The sequence below is a fragment of the Bos mutus genome, chromosome 13, assembly GCF_027580195.1.
Source record: "Bos mutus isolate GX-2022 chromosome 13, NWIPB_WYAK_1.1, whole genome shotgun sequence".
NCBI lineage: Eukaryota > Metazoa > Chordata > Mammalia > Artiodactyla > Bovidae > Bos > Bos mutus.
In genome coordinates, this window is record NC_091629.1 from 50,204,071 (window position 1) to 50,230,566 (window position 26,496).

The 26,496-nt window shown below is 54.5% G+C and overlaps 1 protein-coding gene and 1 non-coding gene across 3 annotated transcripts in view; one reads left to right on the forward strand and one right to left on the reverse strand.

Annotated features, from left to right (window-relative positions):
- The window catches only part of MTCL2 (microtubule crosslinking factor 2), a 75,689-nt gene extending 51,044 nt beyond the window's left edge, over positions 1-24,645 (reverse strand). Inside the window, exons 1-2 of one of the 2 annotated variants that reach the window (XM_070381696.1) lie at positions 23,634-24,645; positions 1,541-1,765 (exon numbers count right to left, since the gene is read on the reverse strand). In XM_070381696.1, the coding sequence (XP_070237797.1) occupies positions 1,541-1,765; positions 23,634-24,308 (900 nt within the window). In that variant the 5' untranslated portion in view covers positions 24,309-24,645. The remainder of the gene's footprint in view (positions 1-1,540; positions 1,766-23,633) is intronic. The other variant, XM_070381695.1, reaches the window with a different exon arrangement.
- On the forward strand, positions 6,069-6,140 carry TRNAG-UCC (transfer RNA glycine (anticodon UCC)). Its single transcript has one exon. It is a non-coding gene; the product is annotated as a tRNA-Gly (tRNA).
- Positions 24,646-26,496: the final 1,851 nt, after the last annotated feature.

A 26,496-nucleotide genomic window follows, 5' to 3' on the forward strand; every position in this document is an offset into this window, starting at 1 on the left:
CCCCACTCACACTCTGCACACACACCAGCTGCTCCCGGCTCCTCCCATGGAGGCACCAGCCACCCAGCCAGTCTGCTCTCAGCTCCAGCCTTCCTCCACGCCTTCCTCGTCTAAGGCTGACTTTTCTGGGTCTCTGCCTGAAAGCCCCAACTACCTGGACCCAAACCCAGATTCCTCTAAGCCTCTAGGGCTCTCCTTCACCCGCCACCCTCTTAATCCGGTGCTGGGAATTTGAATATTTCTGTAACCATTTATCCCAGATGCTGTCTTCTCACATAGTGAGGAGCACTTCGTTTCTTGATTTTTTAAAAAGTATTTGTATTTAGTTGTTTGGCAGCTCTCGGTCTCAGTTGCGGCATGTGGGATCTTCGATCTTTGTTGCAGTCTGCCAGATGTTCAGTTGTGGCATGTGGGATTGAACCCAGGCCCCCAGCTTTGGGAGTGCAGAGTCTTAGCCACTGGGCCATCAGGGAGGTCCCTGTGCACTTTGGACTTGGAGATATAACCTTTCTGAGCTCTGTTTCGTCATCAGCAGACCTGATGCAGCTGGCACATGCAAGACAACGGGAGACGCAAAGTCCAGGGTGGGGTTGGTGTTCACTCTTCACCCGCTTACAGGTGCCCTCTTCCTCCAACACTCCTTCTTGTGCCTCAAGCCTTGGCTCAGAGGTCCCCCTGCAGGAAGACCCCATAGGCCCCCAGGCTGTGCGAGATGCCCTCACCCCCAGCTCCTACATCCCTGGATGACGCTGGGCTGAGTGCTGAGAGCTGGGTGTTGGGCTAGGTCCCCCAGATTTCTCAGTCCCCAGACCTAGGCTCACACAGACAGGTAAGGCAGACTCCTCCCCCCGCCAGACTGCAGGCCATCCTTCGGCTCCCTGAAGCCGAGGACAGTGAGGTCAGGCAGCCAGCATGGGAGGCTGATGAGTCTGCGCTCTGCCAGCTACACAGCGGGTCCCGTGACCTTGGAGAGGTATTTCCTTTCCCTGAGCCTCACTTTCCTCACCCAGAAAAATGGGAATAATAATAGTAGCTAACATTTTTCAGTGTTTACAGTGACCTCTTACCTACCTGATCTCATCTCATCTCATAAAGCCCTGTGAGGCATGGGCTGCTGTTACACCCATTTTACAGATGAGGAAACTGAAACACAGGTGACTTGCTCAAAACCATAAAATTAGGGCATATTGGGGCCAAGATATAAACCAGCCTTATCCAACTCCAGACCTTCACTACTCTCCTTCAGCACAAGAAAGAAAACTTCCACGGAACTGCGCAGAGACAACACGGAGCCCAGCATCAGGTGTGTGGCTGCGACTCACACGGCAGCTGTTGCTGGGAGGATTCATATTGATGGCCTATCAGTTCATCAGGGATCCCCATTTACAGACGAGGATGCTGACATGCAAAGAGATGATGGGACTTGCCCAAGGGACACACAAGGAGTGAACTGACCAGGGCCCACTCAGGCTCAGGACCCTCCCCACCACCCCACCCAGCAGGGGCGCCTCTGAGGACTGGGGAGGGGGCCCAGGCTCACCTTGACGTCCTGCTCCAGGCCACGGATGAGCTCGCCATCCACCTGGCCGGTCTGGGCAGCGCGGAGGCTGCGGCGCTCGGCTTTGCGCAACCGGTACTGCAGGATGCGACAGGTCTTGCTGGCCTGGTCCAGCTGCTGCCGCAGCTCCTGCAGCTGATACACATCCTCTTCCATATAGACGTCCCGCATCTCCAGCATCTCTGCCCGCAGCTCCTCGATCTCATCCTGCAGAGGGGAGGAGAGGTCAGGTCGCTGGGCCCTGTGGCAGTGGCCAGAGTGCTTGAGCACAAGCCATACCCAACACTGTCCTAGGCACCCCTCGGGGGAGGGGGGTCTGAGAGTGGTAGGCTGCACAATGCAACCCCTCAAGTGCCCACATCCTAATTCCCAGAATCTGAATATGTCACCTTACATGGCAAAGGGACTGTACAGATATAATTAAAATAAGGATCTTGAGATTGGGAGATTATCGTGGATTTTCTGGGTGGACCCAATGTAATCATAAACATCCATATAAGAGGGAGGTAAGGGACTTCCCTGGTAGTCCAGTGGCTAAGACTCCACGCTCGCAATGCAGGGGGGCCAGGTCTGATCCCTGGTCAAGGAGTTAGATCCCACATGCCTCAACTAAGAGTTCGCGTCCCACAACCAAAAAAAAAGATCCTGCATGCTGCAATGACGACTGAAGAACCCACGTGCCTCAACTAAGATCGGGAGCAGCCAAATAACTACATAAAAAGTAAAAGAAAGAAAAAGAGGGAGGCAAAGCGATCAGAGCAGGAGTAGGTGATGTGGCAGAGGCTGGGGTGATGTACGCTGAAGGTGGAGAAAGGGCCGAGGGCCAGCGGAGGCAGGCAGCCTCTAGAAGCAGGAAAAGGGAATGGACTCTCGCCAGAGCCTTTACAGGGATGGAGTCCTGCCAACACCTTGGTTTTTAGACTTCTGATCTTCAGAATTGTAAAATGATAATCCGAGATTGCTGCAAACCACTAAAGTTCTGGTAATTTCTTATAGCAGCAAGAGGAAACTAATACAGTGGGGAAGCAGAAAAGGGCTCATTCAACAAACATTTATGGGCACCAACTGCATATCAGGCCCTGTGCAAGCAGGGGAGTGGGGAAGGAACATGGCAACCAAGACGAACGTGGCCCTTTCTGTATCGTCTGTGTGGAGACCCAAGTCTCACTGGCTAGACACACTGTAAATGGACAGATTAAAAAACCCCTCAGATACTGTTAAGAGTTATGAAGATAAAAAGCCAAAAACAAAACACGTGGGTAAGATGATAGAGTGATGGGGGAACGTGCTATGTTAGAGGACATGGCTGGGGAGGCCACCCCTAAAGGGACATTTGAGCTGAGGCAGAAGGAACACCCATGAGACAGAGGGGTGGGGGGAGTGTGTGCAAAGGCCCCGAGGCAGGAAAGAGCTCAGCGTATCAGGATACAGCAAAGTGGCCAGGGAAGCTACAGGGGTAAGGTGAGGCTGGGGAGACTGACAACGGTCAGCCATCCAGGGCTTTGAAGGGCTGAATAAAAAATCTGAGTCTGGGACTTCCCTGGCGGTCCAGTGGTTAAGAACCTGCTTGCCAATGCAAAGGACAGAGGTTTGATCCCTGGTCTGGGAAGATTCCACGTGTCGTGGGGCAACTAAGCCCATGGGTCACAACTACCGAACACCCTGTGCTGTAACAGGAGAAGCCCACGAGAAGCCCGTGCACTGCAACTGGAGAGGAAAGTCTGTGCATAACAACGAAGACCCAGCAGAACCAAAAAAATAAAAAATAAAAGAATCTGAGCTTGGGTTTTAAGTGGAGGGGGTTGGGGTGAGGAGGGTGACCTCACTTCCTCAAGGCAGCTCCTGACCACCTCTGTCATCAGTTCCCAGATGTCCTTCACTTCCCCTTTGTCCACATGAACCCATCAGTAATACTTCATTTAATAGTTTATCTCCCAGAGACATTATGAGTGCCAGGGGCAGGGGCAGGGAGCTTCTCCATGTCTATCTCACTCCCTGCTGAATCCCCCACACCCAGCATAGGGCCCAACATCCTGAGTGCATGGTGGCAGGTCTGGTTAGGCAAACAACCATAAGGAGACACACCAACCTGCAGCAATCACTAGACAAAGTGTAGCAGTGGGGAGACCCGGGAGAAGAAACCAATGATCACTATGTCTAATAGCAGATGTGAAAGCTGAATCACAAATAAAAGGATCTACCTTTCGTATGACTGAACGCATTAAATAAGACTGTTCACTAAAAAGAGAAACTGAACTGCTATATATAAAATAGATAACTAATCTGTGGAGGAGGAAGTGGGCCAGTCAATGATCACATCAGTTAAAGAAATGAGGAAGTGAGGGGTCCACACGCACTTCAGCTGGCAAGATTAAGGAAGCATAACGGAAACGGCACTCAGGAAGTGTGGGCCAGTTGGCTAAATCCAAGCTAAACCAGCCTCCAGATGGGCCTGTGTTCAAATCCTCACCACACCATTTATAGAACATGTTTATGAGGAGGATGTGGGGGTCTGAGTGGATCCCAAGCTCAGGAGGAGCCAAAGGGAAGTGCAGGGCATGCACAACTAATGATGCTCGGCTACATTAAAAGACGTATGACATTTAGGGATTTCCCTGGTGGTCCAGTGGGTTAAGAATCCTCCTTGCAATGCAGAGGATGTGGGTTCAACCCCTGGTCAGGGAACTAGGATCCCTGAGGAGCAACTAAGCCCATGTGCCATAACTACTGAGCCTGCACACTCTGGAGCCCGTGTGCCACAACGAGAGAGTCCATGCACCACAACGAAACATCCCACATGACTCGACGAAGATCCCACGTGCTGCAATGAAAAGGCCATTCAGCAAATAAATAAATATTAAAGATAAATGAAATTTTTTAAAAAAGATGTGTGACATTTAGATCATAAGAGGTGACACCCCTCATCACAGGACCACACCCACTGCACTGAAGTCAATTTTGCAGGACCATTTAAAAAATAACCTTTTAAATAACTGATTTTTCTGCTGATGAAAGTAAATGATGACCATAGAAATAGTTTAGAAAATATAGCGGATACAAATCACTCAAAATTCTTCCACCTGGTCCTGAATCAAGTGCTTCTCAAAGTGTGGTCCCTGGACCAGCAGTGTGGGCTACATCGGGGAACTGTGAAATTCTTACACCCTCACCAAGACCAACTGAATCAGAAACCCTGGAAATGGGGGGCCCCGAGTGACTCTAAGGCAGGGTGTTTCCTTACAGTCTTTTTCCCTAAATGGGCAAGAGTCCTGTGTCTCAGCACACAAGCTCCCCCAGCCCAGGGCCTGGCACAGAGCAGGGTCTCAGTAAGCATCTATTGAAGAAGTGAATGAATGAATGAATGAATGATCTTTCTCACACGAGCAGCTGCCTCTCTGGGCCCACCCTTCACCACAGTCCATTTCTGAAAATGCAGGATGTTGCATTCGTGCCAGCTTCATCTCTCCGTGGCAGCCAAGGGGGGCCCAGGGCCCTTGGGGGTTTGTCCCAGCTGGGCAGAATGCAGTCAGCCCCTCCTGGCACAGTCCACAGGAGAGGCTGAGTCCACAAAGGCTGGCTTGTGGGCCGCATGGCTGGGTCTGCTGGGATGTGGGCAGCAGAAGCTGGTGAAGGCGGGACATAGGCCGGGTTAAGCTTTCGGGGTCTGAGGTGGGGGCTGGGAAAGAGGCTTCTGGGACACGAGGAGCGGGCAAAGAGCAGAACTCTGCTTTCCTCCGAGGTTCTTAGACCTCACCGAGCCTCTCCACCTCCCAGGACTCCTGCATCCAGGGGCTGTCTGATCCAATGGAGGGAGCTGGTAAGGAATTGCCAGAGGAGTGGGGGGCTCAGCCTTCCCTTCAAAGACCTCTCAGTGACCCAGTTGAGCCCCTCACCCCAAAAGCACGGAAGTGGGGAGAGAGGGGCCAAACTCCACTGGACTCTGCCAGCCCTGTGCCTACTCAGTAAGGTTGTCACAGACCACCCCCCACCCCGTATCGGTGGGGAAACCCAAACCTCATCCCCCACGGCAGACAGAAAACAGCCACACTGCCCAAAGGTGCCCACCTTGGAGCCTGGGGGCCCCTGATTCTCAACCCCTGTCAGAAAGGCCAGACTAAAGAAGCTGAGGAAGGACTTCCCTGGAAGTCCAGTGGTTAAGACTCCTTGCTTCCACCGCAGGGGGCACAGGTTTGATCCCTGGTCAGGGAACTAACATCCGACATGCCATGCAGCAGGGCTAAGAAACAAGTAAAAAATTAAAAAACGAATTAAAAAAAAAAAAAAAGAAGCTGAAGAAAGGTGCCCAGATTGGGCCCAGTCTGCTAGGCCTCCAAACTCATCTGCTCTGGCCGCTCCTTCGAGGTAACCTCTCCTCCCCCTGAAGCTTAACCTGATTGTTTAACCTGAGGACGGGGAGTAGAGGGGGGAGGTCTGAAGACTAGATCGGACATCCACGCTGCAGCCTCAGTAGTCAGACTTTCCATTTACAGAGAATATTTAGTTTGGGAATTCCCTGGTGGTACAGTAGTTAGGATTCAGCACTTCCGCTGCTGTGACCCAGGTTCAATCCCTGGTCAGGGAACTGAGATTCCGCAAAGTGTGCGGAGCAGCAAAAAAAAAAAAATTATTTTGCTCTGATTATAGAGGTAATGGGCTTCCTTGGTAGTTCAGATCCTAAAGAATCTGCCTACAATGCAGGAGACCCGAGTTTGATCCCTGGGTTGGGAAGATCCCCTGGAGAAGGGAATAGCAACCCAACCCACTCCAGTATTCTTGCCTGGAGAATTCCACAGACAGTTTGCGCGGTCACAAAGAGTTGGACATGACTGAGTGACTAACACTTTCACTTTCATAGAGGTAACACCTGTTTATTGGGAAAAACTTGAAAAAAAGAAAAAGCAGGTAGCTTTCTATTTCCTTCCTGATTCTTGCTGGTTTCTGTGTTAGGTTCATGCTTCTTACCCTGGAATCCAGCCCCGCCTCTCCCCAGGTCTCCTCCTCACAGCGCTCACAGCCCTCCCTCTGCCCTAGAATCCTTAGCCCCCCATGTCTAGACATGCCCTCAAATAAAAAACAGCTCACTGATTACTAGGCCCAGTCCAAGCGGAGTACATGCACAACAGTCTGATCCCCTTACCAGCCCTGTGAGGTAGGTAGGGGAAAATGTTCCCACTTTGCAGATGAGGAAACTGAGGCTCAGAAGTTTCCCAGAAGGATTAAGAATCTTCCTTGCAATGCATGGGACATGGGTTCAATCCCTAGTCGTGGAACTAAGATCCATATGCTGTGTAGCAACGAAGCCCATGTGCCCCAACTAAGATCTGATGCAGCCATATTAATTAACTAATTTTTTTAAAAGAGGGAGAGCCTAGGCTGCTCCAGCACTGGCCTCAGACCCCCATGCCACCCAGGAGGATGGGCAGGGTCTGCTCCCCCACCCACACCGTGCCCACAAGTACATTTCAGTCTATCCCCACCACACTCCCTAATGACCCATGAGGTCAGCCTGCAGGAAGCAGCCTCTCAGGGGCAGGCCAGTTCCCCCAAACGGACTGATTCCCAGGAACCCTGGGGGAATTGGCCAGGAAGAGTCTCTCGGTCCACGCTGGGCTGGAGGGCCAAACATGAGCTCACACGACCGCTAATAATAGCATGGCATTGCATGGCAGCACGGGGCGTCACAGTTTACAGAGACATTCCACGTGACTCATCTCGTGGGTCCTCACAGAAGCCCCACGGCCAGGCAGCACAGGAATTACCATCTCGTTCTAGGGGCAAAGAACCACAGAGGAGCACAGCGATGTGGGCTGTGCCCAAGGTCACCCAGAGACACCTCCAAGCAGGACTCAGGCTCTCTCATCTGCACCAGAATGCAGGGAGCCCATGAACTTCAGTGGTAAGGGGGAAAAAAAATCACGCCTTTATTTTTCACTAACACTAGCTAAAAATTAACATTTCCTTCTATTCTGGACAAACCACAGTTGTATCAGCAGTACTTACGGCTTTGGCACCAAAAGAAACCACATAGATTTTCATAGCATATAACAGTTGTTGCAGAAATGTCAAAATATCCTTTACACTCATCAGTACTTTGAAATTACAGTGTTAGTAGACCTATTTCCAGATCTTATGAGTTAATAAGCACACCTATTACTATGTCATCATTTAAATATATACTTTGATAATTATATTTCCATATGCTTGCTTTCCTTTACATTTTGTTTTAAACATTTAGAAACACTATTCTGAAAATTACTCTCAGCAGAGAGACTAAAGGGAGACACGGCACAAAATAAAACGGAATCTGTGTTTCCTCTGGAGCTGCCTCATCTGTAGGGTCTGGATAACGACCCCAGACCCTCTCTCTCCACCATCAGGGCATAAAGCTGGAGAAGAGCTCTGATTTCAAGCCACATTTAAAATATTCCAGAAAAGGGGATTCCCTGGCAGTCCAGTGGTTAGGACTTGGGGCTCTCACTGTGGGGGGTGGGGGTTTGATACCTGGTCAGGGAACTAGGATCCTGCAAACTGTGTGGCATGGCCAAAAAAAATACAAGATGTTCCAGGAAAAATACTTTCAGCAGGAAACCTACTGGAATGTAAGATGATTAATCTCTGCACAATGAGGACAGAAGGGAGGGGTTATATTTGGGGCTACTGGAACATTCGGAGGGGCTCCAGATACATGCGTCTGATGGAACTGGACTGGGAAAGCAGCTGGTGAGGTCTCCCAGCCCATGGGGTTGGAGGTGCAAGGGACGAACACAAAGCCCCTTAAAGAAACACAGCAAGTAGCAAAAGGTGGGAGAGCCCCCAGCAACAGCTCCCAGCTGGCCCAGAGGGGACAGGAGGAGCTAGGGGGACAGGAGGTTCCTGAACGCATGAGGGGGTAGCCTCTTATCAGCCAAGAAGGAAGAGATTGTTCCAGAGCTGAGGTCCCCTGGCTAACTCCTACCCCAGAGCATCAGCCCACATGGGGCTGGGGTGGGCCCTGGCGGGTGCCTGCTCACCCAGCATCCCCAGGGAATCCTGATCTGGGCCCTGCAGACCACATTCTAGAAACCCTGGGATACCAAGGCTGGGGCAGGAGCAGGAAGCTGGGGTCCCAGCCCACCCAGCTCCCATGGGGACTCTGCACTGCCTGGGCCTCCTTCCTCTTTGCATCTGTCTCCCACCTTCTCACCCCTCCACCTCAAATGCCACCTCCACCAAGAAGCCTCCCTGGCTACCGCAGGGCACAGCCATTTTATATGAAGAATTATCGAGTACCTACGGGCTTCCTAGGTGGGTAAAGAATCCACCTGTCAATACAGGGGATGCAGGAGATGGAGGTCTGATCCTTGGGTTGGGAAGCTCCCCTGGAGTAGTAAATGGCAACCCATTCCAGTATTCTTGCCTGCAAAATTCCAAGGACAGAGGAGTCAGGTGGGGTCGTAAAGAGTCGGACACGACTGAGCACACACGCAGTGAGCCAGCTTCATCACCAAATCACTGGATTTGGTCCCCAGGATGGCTGGTCTACTCCCCACTAATCTGTTCTCCACTTAGTACATGGAGTGATTTTTTTTAACCGTTAATTCTCCTATGTGAAATCCTTCAACAATCATCAAACTCTGGAAACAGCCCAAAGGTCCCTCAACTGGTGAAGAGCTAAACGGTGGTACATCCATATAATAACTACTCAGCAATAAAGGGGAAGGAACTGCTGATACCCACAACCACACGGGTGAAGCCCAAAGGCATTATGCTAAGTGGAGGAAGTCAGACTCAGTTGGCTATAGACTGTATGAAGCCATTTCCATGATATTCTGGAATAGGCAAGATTATAGGGACAGGAAACAGATCAGTGGTTGCCAGGGGCTGGAGGAGGGAGGCGCTGGCCACCAAGTGGTATGGGGGAATGTTGGGCGGGGGCAAGAGCTGGTGCAGCTCAGCCGCTTTAGTAGTGTCTGACTCTTTGTGAACTGTGGCCCGTCAGGCTCCTCATCCATGGGATTTCCCCCAGGCAAGAATACTAGAGTGGGTTGCCATTTCCTTCTCCAGGGGCTCTTCTGAATCAGGGACTGAACCCGCGTCTCCTGCCCAAGTGGATTCTTAACCATCTGACCCACTGGGGAATGGAATGATTATGGTGGTGGTTACAGAGCTCCATACACTTGCCAAAGTTCATTTTACTGTATGTAAATCACCGGGCCTGAGAGCAAAAGAGAAGCCTGATCCTGCCAACCCCAACTCCTCTTCTTATCGGCCACTCAGGTCTTTTCCCAGAGGCCAGAAGATACCTCACCTATCTCACCTCTAAGCCTCTGCCTGGATTCCCCTCCCCTGCATCTCCCACTACCGGCTTCCCGTCCTGCTTGAAGAGTCCACTTAAAGGCCACCTCCTCAGAGAAGCCCTCCAGATCCCTCTAGGCCCATCGTGTCCATCTCAACCCTGTTTTTCTTCCATGGAGCGTAACACATGTTGCAGCCCGACTACACCCCTGCTCAGTTTCAAAGAAAAGTGAAAGTGTGAGTTGCTCAGTCGTGTCTGACTCTTTGTGACCCTATGGACTGTAGCCCACCAGGCTCCTTTGTCCATGGAATTCTCCAGGCTAGAATACTGGAGTGGGTTGCCCTTCTTTTCTCCAGGGGATCTTCCCAATTCAGGATTCGAACCCGGGCCTCCTTCATTACAGGTGGATTCTATACCATCTGAGTCACAGGGAAGCGTCGCTCAATTTCAAACCTTCCCCAAATTTATCACTTCCTTCCCAGGTTCTAGGAACCTGACCCACCAATGGGCAACAGACCCAGCAAGAATGACAGCTGAGCTGAAGGATCCAGAAGCTTCAATCTGCAGGATGGCAACCACTCCACAGAGGCCTGGGAGCCTCCGCCTGGCCGGCCTTCTCCACACCACCCTGGCCACCACGGTCCCTCCCTCAGGCCAAAGCCCAGGCTGCTTGCCCATCTGCCACCCTGGCTCTGGCCGGGCCACTCGCCCCCGCCTGGAAGGGCTGACCTGCAGGGTGGGCCAGCAGTGGCCACGAGGGCAGCATGCCAGCCTCCCCGAGAGGCCAGGGCAGCCATCTGCTGTCCCTTCTGCCCGTCCTCCAGGGTCTGACAAGGCTCCAGATGAGATCATCGCACTTGGACCCCAAGGAGGGCAGAGGCTGTGCGGCTCCACTTCCTTTCCAGCTCGAAAGCCAGGAACTGCAGGAGCAGTAGCAGGGGCGGGGGGGCCCAGAGACTTCATCCCTTCACAGGCAGGGGCTCTGTGGTCTAGAGGGGCTTGGGACACCCCGCTGTCCCCCAGACTGTCCGGAGTCAAGCCGGGAGGGACTCTGCACTCCTGCTTCCCGCTTAGCCTCCTTGTGTGGGGGCTGGGTTCTAGCTTTAGTGGGGTCAGGGTCAAAGGTCCTGGAGAAGGAGGGCCTGGACCCCAGCCAGGCATGGCCATGCCACACAATGCCCCCTCCCACTGGCATGGAGGCTGCCTGGTCTCAGTGGCAGAAGACAGAGTCCTGGACTTGCCTTTCCAAGAGCAATAAACGCCCACAGGCACAGGGCTGCCCGAGCGCACCAACTGTGCCAGGCGGCACACGTATCTCGCTGTATCTCCAGCCATCCGCACTGACTGGTGAGGGACTGAGGTCACACGTTAAACGGCATGGCCAGGTTTCGAGTCCAGTTTGAGCTCTTGTAAACTAGACTAGACGGCGTCTCTGATGGGACAGTAGTGACAGTAATAATAGCTGATATATACAAGGGTTTACCCTGTGCCAGCACCGGGCTGAGCTCTGAATGTCCATTACCTCAGTAACAATTCCTTTGAGGCAAGTGCTATTCTATAGATGCCCATTTTACAGATAAGCAGAGAGTCAGGAAGAAGGCTCCAAAGTCAATCAGGAGTGAGCCCCTCAGATGTGGCACAGCTCTATGCATGAGACCACAGACACTCTCTGGTGGGGAGCTGTGTGTGTGTCGGCATAGGTGTGCATGGGCAGCAGGGGATGAGGAGGGAGGAGACACCTGGACACCGCTGACCTCCAAGGCCAGGCCTGACTTGTCGCTGTCCCATTCCAGGCCTCACTAGCCAAAGCATCGAGACCTCTGCAGCCCCTGATGCCTCTGGGTTGGGGGGCGCTCAGAGCGGGGACACCCAGCAGTGCCCCTCCTGTCCTTTCTCTGTTGACAGGAAGGAAAGTAGCATTTGGATCTGGATGTATTTAAAACGTCCCCCAGAGGCTTCTCTGGTGGTCCAGTAGCTAAGACTCCGCACTCCCAATGCAGGGGGCCTGGGTTCGATCCTCGGTCCAGGAACTAGATCCCACAGGCTGCAACGAAGATTGAAGATCCTGTGTGCCGAAATGAAGACCCGGACAGCCAAAATAAATACAAATAAATATAATTTTTAAAAAATTCAAAATCATCCCCCAAACAGCCTCTGGGCTGCAGCCAAATATCTGAGCAGAGACAGCACAGCCTCAAAGGTGTACAGGGAGGGAAGGCGAGGTTGGAGAGTCAAGGGAGTGGCTCCAGGCGGTGTGGCCTGAGGCACCAGCACACTCCAGCATCGCACACCTCCAAACCTTTGCGGGCACCATTCCCTTGCTTAGCATCCAGCAAAGAGCACCAGCGACCCTAGTCCTTCTGCCTCTTGCCACTTACAGACTGTGTGACCTTTGGCAAGCCCCTTAACCTCTCTGAGCTTCAGTTTACAGACACCAATGTGAAAGGAAGGGGTTAAGTCCCACCAGGGTAAGAGCTGTATCCTCATGCAGAGCGTGGGGAAGGGGGATGAAACCTGTAATTATCTAGTTAATAATGTAATTACTTAGAGGTAAATGCCCCAAAGGAGCCCACAGGAAGCGCCTAGGTGTCTAAGTCAGGAGCCTGGCCTGGAGCTGAACACAGGAAGGTGGAGGAGGAAACCCACGGAGGCGGGAGGAACTGCAGTAGAAAGGCCCAGCGGCAGAGAAGACAGAGACAGGCTTGGGGTGCACAGAGCGCTCAGAGCTTGGGTGGAGTTGGGGTGAGGTGAGGCTGAGAAAGGCAGGACCACACAGGCCACCCAGGCACTTGGGCAGGGCTCAGGAGGGGTGTGGAGGGGAGAGGTCAAGGCACCTGACCCTGAAGAACTCATGTGGATATGGGGCAAAATCAGGGTAAAGACAGCTGGTCCAGCCTGGATACAGAACCCCAAACTCTTTGGAGTCTGAGCTTCTCTTTGAGGCACAGGCAATGGGAGATTCTTCACCCCACTTCTAGAATGTGGGATCCCCAAAAGTAGCCCTCATCAGCAAAAAGGAATCTCTGGATGAGAGCCTGCAGCACTGGCCTGACTTGGGGCAGGAGGGAAAAGGGTGGGCATTGCAGGGAGAGATGTGTTTGGGGATACCCACAATGCACTTCAGCTGCACACACACCTCCCAGGCCCCTGCTCCATGCCAAGACCCACACCCAGAGCCAGGCACAACCCCTGTCGTCAAGGACCCAGGGTGTGGGATTTCCCCATGGTCCAGGGCAGAAGACTCCGCACTGCCAATGCAGGAGGTCTGGGCTCGATCCCTGGTCAGGGAACTAGATCCCATAGGCTGCAACTAAAGATTCCACATGCTGCAACACAGATCCCGTGTGCAGCAACTAAGACCCAACATAATGAAATAAATAAATAAACATTAAAAACAAAAACCCAGGGCTCACGGGCAGTCAGATCCAAGCCTGGTGATAACGAGTGATGAGGGTGCAGAGCTGTTGAGACCTTATAGGCCCCGGGTAATCCTCACATACATGCTTTCTCGTATTTAATGCTCACAGCAACACTGTAGGGCGAGCACCATCAGCATGCCCATCCATTGTACAGATGAGGAGACTGAGGCTTGTAAAGGCAAAGCTCATAGAAGAAAAGGCAGAACAAAGTTTCAAGCCCAAGTGGGCTTGGCTCCAGACCACAGTGCTCTCTACCGCCTTGGACCCCAAAAAAGGGAAAGGCTGGCTTATTGCTCCCACCTTCTCCAGCTCCCCACCATTCCTCAGAGAGGCCAGCACCATCCGCTGACCTGTGGGGCTCCTCCAGTGACTGCCAGGGCCAGCCCGGCCCAGAACACCCAAGTCTCCAGGCTCTTTCCCCACCCCAGTTCCCAGTTCCTTCTGGCACCAGAAGGAAGAGAATGTGACTGCATATGAGGTCACGCCTGTGGGGCACCCAGGGGAATGATCTTAGTTATAACCTTGGCTGCTGGTCAGGCCTCTGCTTAGAACTTAGCCAAGCTCCTCCCCTGAGGAACTCTTTCTGCCCCAGAGACTACACATGTGGGGCTCCCTCCCTTCTGCTATGCCCAGGATGGTGCTGAATGTGCTGTATACCTGACCATTAATCCTCCCAAGTGCTCTGAAAGAAAGAAAGGAATTAAGTTCCCTTTGTTTTTTCTTTGCTATAGTGGGTCTTCACTGTGATCCAGGAGCTTCTCTTAATAGAGAGCATAGACTCTAGAGTGCATGGGCTCAGTTGCCCCGCACCATGTGGGATCTTAGTTCCCCAAACAGGGATCAAACCTGCATCCCTTGCATTGGAAGGCAGATTATTAATCACTGGACCCCCTAAGTTCCCATCTTACAGACAGGAAGACTGAGGCTTGAAGAGGGGCCTTGAACACAGGGTTCATGTACAGGGAAGAGGCAACAAAGCAAGGTTTGGCCCAGACCGGATCCCCAAAGTGGAATTTCTCCACGTCCCTGCAGAGGCCCCTGGGTCTTCTGCCCCGTGCTGAAGACACATGGAAAGGAGGCAGTGCCTAGCCCTGCTCTAGGCCAACACAGCCCCTACCAGCAAGGCATTCACAATGCCTCAGTCAGCCCAGCGCCCAGTGCCCTTTCCGAGCGGGCCCACCTCCCCTTCCCAGTCTCCCCCTCACCACTGCCCCCGCCCACCACTCCCCCAAGCTCTTCTATTTTAAGCCCATAGTCTGCTTGCAGCCCACCTGCAGACCCAGATCACTGCCTTTCATTCAATCGTGCAACAAATATTTATTGAATCACTAGGATGTGCCAGGCACGGTCCCGGCCACTGGACACAGAGGCAGTCATTCAAGGCTAACTCCTCAACTCTAATGCCTCCTCCTCCAGGAAGTCTTCCAGGCCCATCCTCTGAGTGCCCACATACTTCCCTATCCCAGTCTCCTTTTCCCAGGCACAATCAGGCACTCATTAGGGACAGGAATGGTACAGTCCTCCACAGCCCCAGCAAAGGGGCAAGGGGAGGAGGCAGGAGATGAGGGCAAGCAGGAAATTCCGAGGAGATTAGGAGGGAGGTGCCCCTGGGCACTATTTCTCCCACAGGCAGGCCTGACAATTGCTCCGTTTGGCTAACTGGGCCCCAACCCAAGTGTCGTGTGTCCGGGGCCTGAGGGCCTTTGATGCAGTTTCTCCACCTCGGTGACCTCCCAGCCCTTTATCTGCCTACAAACCATTCAGCCTCAGTCAGGCTCCAGGGCACCCAGATCCCAGAGGTTGGAAAATCAAGCCCCTGTCACACTCCTCACTGTTCTCAGCAGCCTAGTGGAAGGAAGCCTCATGGAGGCGCTGAAAACAGTAGTTTGTACACATAAGCTCCAGGGAGACACGGGCCAGGATATCCTGTGTTTCTGTGTGGCTGAAATGTCACAGCCAGCGTGTGTGTGTGTGTGTGTGTGTGTGTGTGGTGTGTGAGAGCATGTCTGGGCATCCTCCTTTGTGGGTCTCTGGCTCCTGCTAGCCAATGCTACAGACCTGACATCTGAACGCTCTGTGCTCATGGCCTGCTTCTATGTCATGGCTCCATGTCCTGTTCACATGTGTCTCCTGGCTGTGTGTGTCTGTGAGCCCGTGTGTGCAAGCCCGGGTCAGTGAGCCTGGGTCTGCTGTTTGCTGTCTTTGTGGCAGACACAGTGGGGGTGTCTGGGTGATGGGCGGTGTCTGTGCCTGCCTGGCAGGAGTGGGTCTGTGGATTTCTGCGGGTGCCAACACCTGTGTGTAATGAGTCTGAGTGGGTTTGTGTACCAAGTCTGCGCCCGCATACGCACGTGTACTTCCGATACGTCTGAGACTGTCTCCAGGGTCTGTCCATCTCTGGGACGCGGCCAAACGTGTCTGGCGGTGTGTGAGGGTGTGTTTCGGAGCCTGCCGTCTCCTAGACGGTGTGAGTCTGTGTTGTGTCTGTCCGGTAACGGGGGGTGTGAGGAGACACGTATGGTGTATCTTGCGTGGGTCTGTGTACTTCTCTGAGTGGGTCTCCTCTCTAATACGCCTGCAAGTGTGCTTCTGGAAAGCAGAGAGCACAAGCCTGTGCCTGAATGGGTACATGAGACGGTGTGTCAGTGGGCGTGGATCTCTGCGCATGCGCTGTGAATATGGGTACGTGAGTTTGTGTGTGCAGGAGAAAGTGTGCCCAGGGACACAGGCCAAGCCCCTCTGCCAGGAATACTGGGAGCCCTGGGAGCTTCGTGGTCCTCCTAAGGCCTCAGCAGCAGCCATCTCACATTTTCCATCTCATTCTCCATCTCGCTGGAGCTGCTCCCTGCCCCCATGACAGGCTGAAAATCCTTAAAGACCCAGTTCTCAGAGTTGCTTCTTCCAGGCCACCTCTCAGCCGCCTCAGAGACAGCTGCGACTCAAGACAGGGACTGGCCAGGAGCTTTGCTGACCGATGACCACTCCTCTCCCCCCATCCAGTGACAGGCAGATTGAACCCTTCCCCCTACAACTCCCGGGAGCTGAGAAATGCTTCACAGCTTGCTGGCTACTGCCCCAGACACCTGGCACAGGGCCTGGAATCCAGGAGGCACTCGGAAAATATATGTTGAATGAATGAATGAATGAATGCCTGAAGCAGCAAGTAAGGGAAAGGTGACAACCAGGACAGGCACTGGCATTTACTGCGTGCTAGATGTATATCAGGTTTCCTCGGAGGCTCAGCGGTAAAGAATCCGCCAGCAATGCAGGAGCCGCGGGAGACGTGGGTTTGATTCCTGGGTCAGGAAGCTCCCCTGGAGGAGGGCATGGCAAACCACTCCAGTATTCTTACCTGGAGAATCTCATGGACAGAGGAGTCTGGCGGGCTACAGTCCACAGGTTCGCAAAGAGTTGGACACGACTGAAGTGACTTGGCACACACGCAGATCTACATTGTCACTTGGAAAAGGGTCCCCACTTGGAAAAGGGGCAGATATGCTTATCTCCCCTTCTTCAGAAGGGAAAACAGAGACTCAGAAAGATTGAGCATCTCACACAGCTTGTAACTGGCAGAATCAGGCGAGAATCCTGTTCTGTGAAACTTGGAGGCACGGGCTGCCTCCTGCATGGGAGAGGGTGGAAGAACGACTGGGCAAGGGAGCTCCCCGGGGCTGTCTGATGAGGTCCCAAGTGTACCAGCTGTGCACGTGACATAACCTCTCCACTTCCTCCTCTGTCAAACGGGTCTGATGTCAGAACTCTCCACACAGGACTGCTGGGAGGAGTAAAGGACTTACTTAACTCAGGGCCTGGCACTCTGGAAATGATCTCATAGCTGATAGCTGTTGTGCACAAGAGCCAGAGAAGGCCAGTAATCAGTGGTTTGGGGGTCCCCAGGCGGGCTCTAACATTCCAGCACTCTGGATTCCAGCCTAACCATTATCTAACCCTTAAAGCTGGATCCAACCCCCCATCACTTCCTCCAGTCTCAGACCCCTGGTCCCAACCTCACTCTGCATGGATGCAGGGTACATATCCATGTACACGGAGGCAGGCACGTGCCACCCCGCCCAACCCCCCCAACACACACTGCCTGCAGGCTCCAGGCCCTCAGCTCCAGCATAGGTTGTTCTCTACTCGCTCCCAGCAAGTCTTAGCCTAGGGCACTGCACACAATAGAATTCCTCTCACCAACCTCTGTCCACACTAGACCCGTCGTTGGCAACCACAAGCTCACGTTCCTCAGACTGTGAAAAGAACAGGACCCACGGTTGGACCAACCAGGTTTGGAATTCTGGCTGTGTGAGCTGGAGCCTCCATTTACCCAACTGTACCCAGTGGGAACTGGAGGTGAATTAGATGCTTCCTCTGGCCCCTCCTGGGCTGACATCTAAAACTGGCTGTCCTTCCAACTTCCGAGGTGGCGCTAGTGGTAAAGAACCCGTTGGCCAATGCAGGAGACATAAAAGACTCGGGTTCGTTCCCTGGATAGGGACGATCCCCTGGAGAAGGACATGGCAACCCACTCCAGGATTCTTGCCTGGAGAATCCCATGCACAGAGGAGCCTGGCAGGCTACAGTCCATAGGGTCGCAAAGAATCAGACATGACTGAAGTGATAGCGTGCACGCACAAACTCTCACATGCAGAACCTCCAGGGAGGTGGGGAGGGCTTGCTTCATGGAGTCCACACAGTATGGAATGTGATCCACACCTTCCTGTCCTCCCTGGAGCAGCTCCTGATTTATTAACATCTTAAAGCTAAGGGGATCCACCCTCCTGTCTTCTCCCAGCTCTGTCAAGAATGAAGACTTCAGGACTTCCCTGATGGCTCAGTGGTAAAAAATCTACCTGCTAGTGCAGAAGACACGGGTTCGATTCCTGGTCCAGGAGAATCCCATACGCCCCAGAGTAACTAGGGCCATGCGCCATAACCACTGAGCCTGTGCCTTAGAGCCTATGCTCTGCAACAAGAGAAGCCACCGCAATGAGAAGCCCATGCACCACAGCTAGAGAGTAGCCCTTACTCCTCGCAACTAGATAAAGCCTGCACAGCAACAAAGACCCGGCACAGCCACACCCCCCAAAAAAGAATGAAGACCTAGACATCCTCTCTGCTCACTGATTAACAATAATGGTAATTCCCTAAAATGTGCAGGATTTCACTGCTTGCAAAATGTTTTCTTGTCTATTCACACCTCTGGATCGTGGAAAAAGCAAGAGAGTTCCAGAAAAACATCTATTTCTGCTTTATTGACTATGCCAAAGCCTTTGACTGTGTGGATCACAATAAACTGTGGGAAATTCTGAAAGAGATGGGAATACCAGACCACCTGACCTGCCTCTTGAGAAATCTGTATGCAGGTCAGGAAGCAACAGTTAGAACTGGACATAGAACAACAGACTGGTTCCAAATAGGAAAAGGAGTTCGTCAAGGCTGTATATGGTCACCCTGCTTATTTAACTTATATGCAGAGTACATCATGAGAAATGCTGTATTGGAAGAAACACAAGCTGGAATCAAGACTGCCGGGAGAAATATCAATAACCTTAGATATGCAGATGACACTACCCTTATGGCAGAAAGCGAAGAGGAACTAAAAAACCTCTTGATGAAAGTGAAAGTGGAGAGTGAAAAAGTTGGCTTAAAGCTGAAGATTCAGAAAACAAAGATCATGGCATCTGGTCCCATCACTTCATGGCAAATAGATGGGGAAACAGTGGAAACAGTGTCAGACTTTATTTTTTGGGGCTCCAAAATCACTGCAGATGGTGATTGCAGCCATGAAATTAAAAGACGCTTACTCCTTGGAAGGAAAGTTATGTCCAACCTAGATAGCATATTCAAAACAGACACATTACTTTGCCAACAAATGTCCGTCTAGTCAAGGCTATGGTTTTTCCTGTGGTCATGTATGGATGTGAGAGTTGGACTGTGAAGAAGGCTGAGCGCCGAAGAATTGATGCTTTTGAACTGTGGTGTTGGAGAAGACTCTTGAGAGTCCCTTGGACTGCAAGGAGATCCAACCAGTCCATTCTGAAGGAGATCAGCCCTGGGATTTCTTTGGAAGGAATGATGCTAAAGCTGAAACTCCAGTACTTTGGCCACCTCATGCGAAGAGTTGACTCATTGGAAAAGACTCTGATGCTGGGAGGGATTGGGGGCAGGAGGGGAAGGGGACGACAGAGGATGAGATGGCTGGATGGCATCACTGACTCGATAGACGTGAGTCTGAGTGAACACTAGGAGTTGGTGATGGACAGGGAGGCCTGGCGTGCTGCGATTCAAGGGGTCGCAAAGAGTCAGACACGACTGAGCGACTGAACTGAACTGAACTGAATCCCTGTAAACAGTCCTCTGAGGTTGCCCAGGCAGATTCCATCTCTTCATTATACAGATGAAACCAAAAGAGAGCTCAGAGAGGCCATGTGACTCATTCATGGCCACACAGTAAATGACAGTCAGGTTGCAAAGCCAGATCTTTGGGTTCCAACTCTCAGATTCTTCAGTCCACACGGGGTGGTTCCCAGCATGTCCTGATGGTACACGGGCAACAAGTAGTGGTGATGGGGAAATGGAAGACCTCAGACCACCAGGATTTTGAAGGTCAAACAGTCAATCTGTCTGCTTCTTTGAATCCTGGACCCTTAAAAGTTAATAATCTTCAAGGTAGAGAACATAGATGCCAAGGGGAAAAGGAGGGGATGGGATGAATTGGGAGATTGGAATTGACATATATAAACTATTGATACTGTGTAAAAATAGATAACTAATGAGAACCTTACTATTATAGCACAGCGAACCCTACTCAGTGTCCTGTGGTGACCTAAATGGGAAGGAAAAAGAGAGGATATATGTATACATATAGCTGATTCACTTTGCCATACAGCAGAAACTAACACAACCTTGTAAAGCCACTGTACTTCAATGTCTTGTTTACATTTTTTAAAAAGTTAATAACCTTCACACTTCCTTGGCTGGAAGGGACCCTGAGGTCAGGCAATTTCAACTACAGCCTTCACATAAACCTCTTCCTAAATCCTCCTCAACTAATCACAAACACTACATTTTGTTCAGTTTACAAGCTGTTTTCCACAAGCCCCATGTCTTTATCTAATAGGCGAATACCTCCAGCATTCAATAACTCTGAATAACTCAAGTGACAGCAAGCTCACTCCCTTCTCTGTAGCAGCTCCTCACTGGGAGAGAACTGCCAGGTTTCCACCTTCCCCACCCCCCACCCCCGGGGCCCCAGAGCAAGCTTCAGGGCACAGGAGATCTGCAGTCATCATCCGCAAGGCCCTCCCCAGGCGACAGGTCTCAGTGCCATCCATCAGCTGGGAGGTGAGCTCTAGCAAGGCCCCACGGGGCTCCAAGGGACTCAAGCCAGGCAGCACCAGGCCTGCCGAGGACATGCTAGGGACCTGGAGTCTCTCCTGGTAACTTGGTTCCTGCATCTTAGAAGCAAAGTGGCCCAGAGGGGCAGGAAACACGTCAAGAGTACAAGGTACTCTGACTCCGAGCCTGGCTGTCTGGAGCACTGGCTCTGGGACCTGGAGCAAGTCCCCCTCCCTGCTGTGGCTGCAGTTTACCCATCTGTAGAATGAACAAAACAACTCCTCCTGGGACTTCCCAGCCGGTTCAGTGGTTAAGGCTCTGCACTTTCACTGCAGGGAATGCGGCTTTGATCCCTGGGTCCCGGAACTAAGATCCTGCATGCCGCATGGCGTGCCCCCCAAAACAAAACCAAACAAAGAACTCAACTCCTGTAATAGCCTCTACATTTACGCCCCAAATCCACAGTCTCTAGGCTTTCACCTCGCCTCTGTGAGGCTGGCAGCTGGAGAGTAGATCAGGGACTGATTCACGTGGACACAGCATTAACCTCACAGTCCAGTCCTGCTCACCTCTCCTATCCAACCTCCTCCCTCTATCCAGGCTCTGAACTGTTCCCTGAATTCCATAAGTTTCTTCCTACTTCCCTTAGCCTGGAAGGGTCTCACTCCAGCTCCTTATTCAGCTGGCTCCCTCTCATCCTGGCCTCCCTAAGCCCCCCAGTCCCCACCTCATGTCCCTCCCCACCCTTATCACGATCCCTAGTGTGATGTAGTGTGTGATGCAGTGTGTGACCACTGTCTAATTCCAGTCTCCCTCCACTAGGACCAACAGCTCCATGAAAACAGACACTTCATCCTCAGATCTGTGTTAGTGCCTGGTACACAGCAGGCATTAAGTAAATAGTTGGCGAATGAATGAATGAGGGGCCAGGACTGCTTCGGGTGGGGAGGAGGCTCTATTCCTTCCCCACAGAGTCTGCCAGAGAACATGGTAAGCGCCCACGGAAATGTGTCATGTACCACTTGAGAATAACAGTGGTGGAAATTACCCTCCTCTGAGGCTCGCTCCATGCCAGGCGCTCTCATGGTGTTTGCGCACATAACTCATTTAACCCTTAAGGTTGGAAGATGTGTGATGTCTTTTTCTACAACAAGGAGACTGAGGTCCAGAGACATTAAGGGGCTTGCCCTAGATCACACAGCCAGGAAGGCACACTCTTCAGATATAACAGTGGCCTGAGGCCTGCTCGTGAAGCCAGAAACACTGAATGAATGAGGGAAACTGAGGCTGAGCCCTGACCCAGGCAGTGGGTGGTCCCCAGCCAGGCCCTGGCCCCTGTGAGGCCTCAGGTTCAATCTCCAGCCTTCTGGAACTATTTTCCATCCTAACAGTCATGGGTGGCTCAGCAGGACTCCAGAGCTCTGCCGGGTAATTTCCTGGGATGAACAGGAGCTGGTGGGGGTGGGTGAGGGAGACCATGAAGCCAAGTTCTATGGCCCATCTTCCCTTGCCAGGGGAGCGATGGAGGCCAGGAAGCAGGATTGAGGAGCTCAGGGTTCAAGTTCAGGGCAGGTCAGGCACCACCTGGGCAGGGCCAGGCCTTCTCTGGCTTATCTCCCTCCTCTCTCCTAATACCCTCCTCACAGCTGGCTTGTGAAGACTGCAGGAGCTGACTGAGCCCCCGATCGTCCACACTGAATGGGGGCTTCAGGAAGGCTTACCCTCCCAATTAACAGATGAGAAAACTAAGGCCTGGACTGAGGAAAGGTTAGAGGCTAAAGGGGTAGGTTATTCTGATTCAGACAGACCCTGTGCTTGTATTGTACAAGCAGTTACCAAACACATGTAGGGTAGCAGATCCTGGGGGAGATGGAGAAGGAGAGACACAGTTAAGCAAGACCTCACAGACTATAAAGAGAGAGAAACCCTTTTGGCCTGAAGAGCTACAGTGCAAGGCTAAGTGTTGCCAGGCAGACAGAAATTAGCAGAGTGCCATGAACTCGGAGGCTCTTGGCCAGGGGTGCTCTGGGTGTTGTGCCAGGATATCAACCGATAAGAGCAGGTAACATTTCAGCCTCTTCCAAACCGTGCCCAGCCCATGTGGAGAGAACCCAGGAAGCCGGCAACCTCCCAGGCCACCACCAGCATAGGAGGGCTGGGCCGACGCTAAAGTTGCCTCAGTGGGCAGACAGAGCTTGGCCTGGATCCAGTAGGTCCTCATGTGCACCGAAAGGGTGACGGTCAAGCCTGCTTTCCTGGGAAGCTCTCAGGTCCCCTACATGCCCAGAGAAAAAGCTTCCCTATATGCCAGCTTCCCTCTTCTCATTGGAAAGGAGATGGGCACTGCTGGGGGGCACCGATAGGACTGCTGTGTATACAGGGCCTATCCAAAACTGGGCAGAAGACAATACCCTGGGATTTAGGGAGCTGTGAACGGGTTCTCCAGGACACCATCCTCCCAAGCTGCAGGACCGTTAGACTGAGCGGAAGTCGGACTCTAGCCAAGGGGATGTTCCCAGATGTCATGCTTTCAAACGCGGACCCGCCCTGAAAGGCAGGCAGGGACAGGCCTGAGCCAGGAAAGCCCTGGGTGAAGACTCAGGCTAGTGTTCAGGCCTCTCCTTAGCCGGAGATGGCCACAGGTCTCCCCGGCAAACGGCACATCAGTGCCTGTCCCAGAAAGGAGGGCCCTGTCCCAGCGGCCTGGGGGTGGGGGCTCTGAGCCGCGGAATCCGAGGTCCAGCCCCTCACGGAGCACCCACCCCCATTCCAGGCACCTTATCTAAGCATCCTCCAAAGCACCCAAGACCCCCTTCCTAAATCAGAGCCCGTCGGCAGTCTCCTCCTCCAGGTTCTTCCCTTAGGAGGTTTCCCAGATACAATGGGAAGCGGGATGCGACGGAGCCCCTGAGGCTTTAGGCCCCTTGCCCACCTCGAGCGGTGGGACAGCAGGCCGGCTGGTGCCTCGGGCCGGTGGGGCGGACACCCGCGCCTCCCCGCGGCCTCCCCTTCCCCAACCGGGTCCCCAGCCCCGACCCCGCACCTTGAGATAGTCGTTCTCCGAGCGCAGCTCTTCCAGCTCTCGCACGAAGCCGCCGGGTCCGCAGTCCAGCATCTCCTCGGTGAGGTCGGAGAAGGCGAGCGAGGCACTGAGGGGCAGGCGGCTGCTGCCCACCGACGACGCGGCCACCGACGGCTCCTCGGGGGAGGCGGGGGGCCGCGGAGGCTGCTGCGCCGGCTGCGCCGGCTGGGGCGGCTGTCCCGTGCGGGCCCCCCCGGGGCCCCCGGCAGCCGACTCGGCGTCGCTGCTCAGCGCCAGCTCCAGGCCCAGCAGGCGCGCCTCCTCCGACGCGCAGTCCGACACCTCCGAGCTGCTGTCGGTGAGGCTGGGCGGCGGTGGCGGCGGTCGCGGCCCGGTCCCCGGGCGCGGACGGCCCTTGGCGCGGACCCCGGTCCGGACCCCGGCCACTCGCGTCCCTGCGCCCCGCGCCCCGGGCGCCACCGCACGCCCCTTCTTGTCGGGCCTCGCCGAGGACGCGGCGCTGCAAGCGGCCGCGGCGCCCGGGCCTGGGCCGCGGCGGCCCTTGGCCAGCGACCAGCCGGCCACGTCCTTGGGCCGGGCCGGCGACGGCGCGCGGTGGCTCTTCTTCCTCTCCGGGGCGGGAGCAGGCGGGGGGCCGCAGCCCCGAGCCGGGGGCTCCCCCGCCGGCACCTCCATCGCGGTTTCCCTCGGCCTCAACGAGCGGCGCGCATGGCCCGGGCCCGCCCGGCCTCCGCGTCCCGGGGGAGGCTCCTGGCGCCGCTGCGGCCGCTGGGGTCGCGGCTCCTCTCGGCCCACCTCAGCCCCCGGGCTGCGCTCCGGCCCCGACACCCGCCGCACGGTCTCTCCGCTGCTCTGGGCTCGGAGAGAGCGGCCCGATCGCCTCCAGGCACCCCGGCTCCGGCTCCGGCTCCGCCCGGCGCCCGCCCCCTCGGCCTCGCCGCGCCCCCGGAGCGTGCCCGGGCCCCGGCAGCCTGCGCGCCGATCGCTCTCTCGAGCTCCGAGTCCGGCTGCGGCCCGGGCCCCGGCTCCGCCCGGCGCGGCCCGCCCCCCGCGCAGCCCCGCCAGCTCCCCGCCCCGCCGCCTCGGCTCGGGGACGCGCGGCTCCGCGAACAAAAGGCGGACGCGGCGGGAGCGGCAAGGAGGGACACAGGCGGCGAGCGAGGGAGGGATCTGCGAGGCAACAGCGACCCCCTCAAGGGTCAGGCCGGCCGAGGCTGCCGAGGCCCCGGCTCCCTCCGCCTCCGTTCCGCCGCCGTGCCCTCCCCTGCTGGCCTGGGCGACGCCCCCGGCGGAGGCGCCTCCGCTCCCCTCGTCCGCGCAGAGGTCGCGCGAGCGGCGAGACGGGGGACTCCCAGGCAGAGGCCGGGCGGACCTCAGATCGCGTGAGCCAGCATCCATATACACGCCGAGCACCTCGCCCCTCGCGGCTGTGCGGAGCGTGCGCGAACTCCGCCCCCCTGAACCTGGCAGAGCGAGACAGATCATCCCAATGTACAGATGCGTAAACTGAAGCCTGGGGAAGACCGGCGATCCCGGCCCACGGTTACTGGCAGAGCCGGGATGGACGCCAGACCTCGCGCCTCCAAGGGCGTGCTCCGGATGTCCAGGCTTGGCTTCCCTCTCATAGTCGTGGGGAGCGTCTGGCCCTCGGTGCCTGCCCGGCTCTGCACGCCTTGACCGGCTGTGACCCCAGGCACGCTCGCTCCTTCCCTGAACCCGGTCTCAGGCTCTGCCCGGCTAAAATCGAGGCGACCCGTTCTGAGAAGTCAGACCTGCGGGTGCTTTGGGAGTAGGTTTTCGCTCCCGCGGGGGCTAGTCCGAGCTGGACCTGGTTGCCCTGATCCTCACACGTCCCCGACAGAGCAACTCCATACGACCCTGGAGCCCCGATTCTGATGGGTGTTGTTTCTTTCCTTCCAGAACTGTGCTGCCGTGTTGTTGATTTTCCCATGGGGCTGTCACACCTTCCCCGCCCCCTCTCCTCGCTGCTACTCGCCATCGCCGCCGAGCCCCTGCTGGGCAGAGTCATCGGAAGTCCTTTGGCTGCCCAGCGGGCTGGCGATCACCCTCAGGGTGGCAGCCCCTTGCGACTGTTGGGGGCAGGGCTGTGTTTACCCCTCAGCAGCCCCTTCTACCTCCCTCTGTTCCTCTTCCTTTCGTTTCCTCCTCCTAACCCTTTCCCCACTCCTTTTTCATTTCTCTCTTTCCCTCCTCTTCCTCCTCCCCCCAATCCTGTTACCTCACTCCTCCGCCCTTGACACACAGCTGGCCCCAGGTCCACTTTGTTTCTGTCCCTCCTCCCCCACAGCGGTGAATACACTCCTGGGGTATGCCCTCTCCTTGTGAGGCACGGCTTCATTCCCATCTAGGGGTGTCTAGGTGTGTGAGTGCCCCCTCCATCCTCAAACCCTTTCTCCAGGTGCCCTCCATCAGCCAGGTAAGGAGCAGGGCCCCTCGACAGGTCCTCTGCAAACACTTCTTCAGGGGCATTTCCACCCGCTCCTGGCAAAGCACCAGCTCCCCTGCCCACACTGACTGTCCACTCACCCAGTCCACAGAGGGCCGCAGTGCTGGACTTGTCAGTGGTGAATTCCTGGCCTCATGGAGCACACAGTCAAGGGAGGAGATGAGCCACAAAAGAGTCATCATCCATAGGATGGCATGATATTCCACCAAGGCAAGGGCCAAGGTAGGCCCTCCTCTGCTTCTCGGGCCTCAGAAGACCCCATGTGATATAATGGATGACAGGGTCCTTCTGGCTCTGATGTCCCCCTTTCTTGTAGACTGGTTCTGGTCTGGCACAGAGAGCTGCTGTGTGGCTCTTGGAAACTCCATACCCTCTCTGAGCTTCAATTTCTCCATC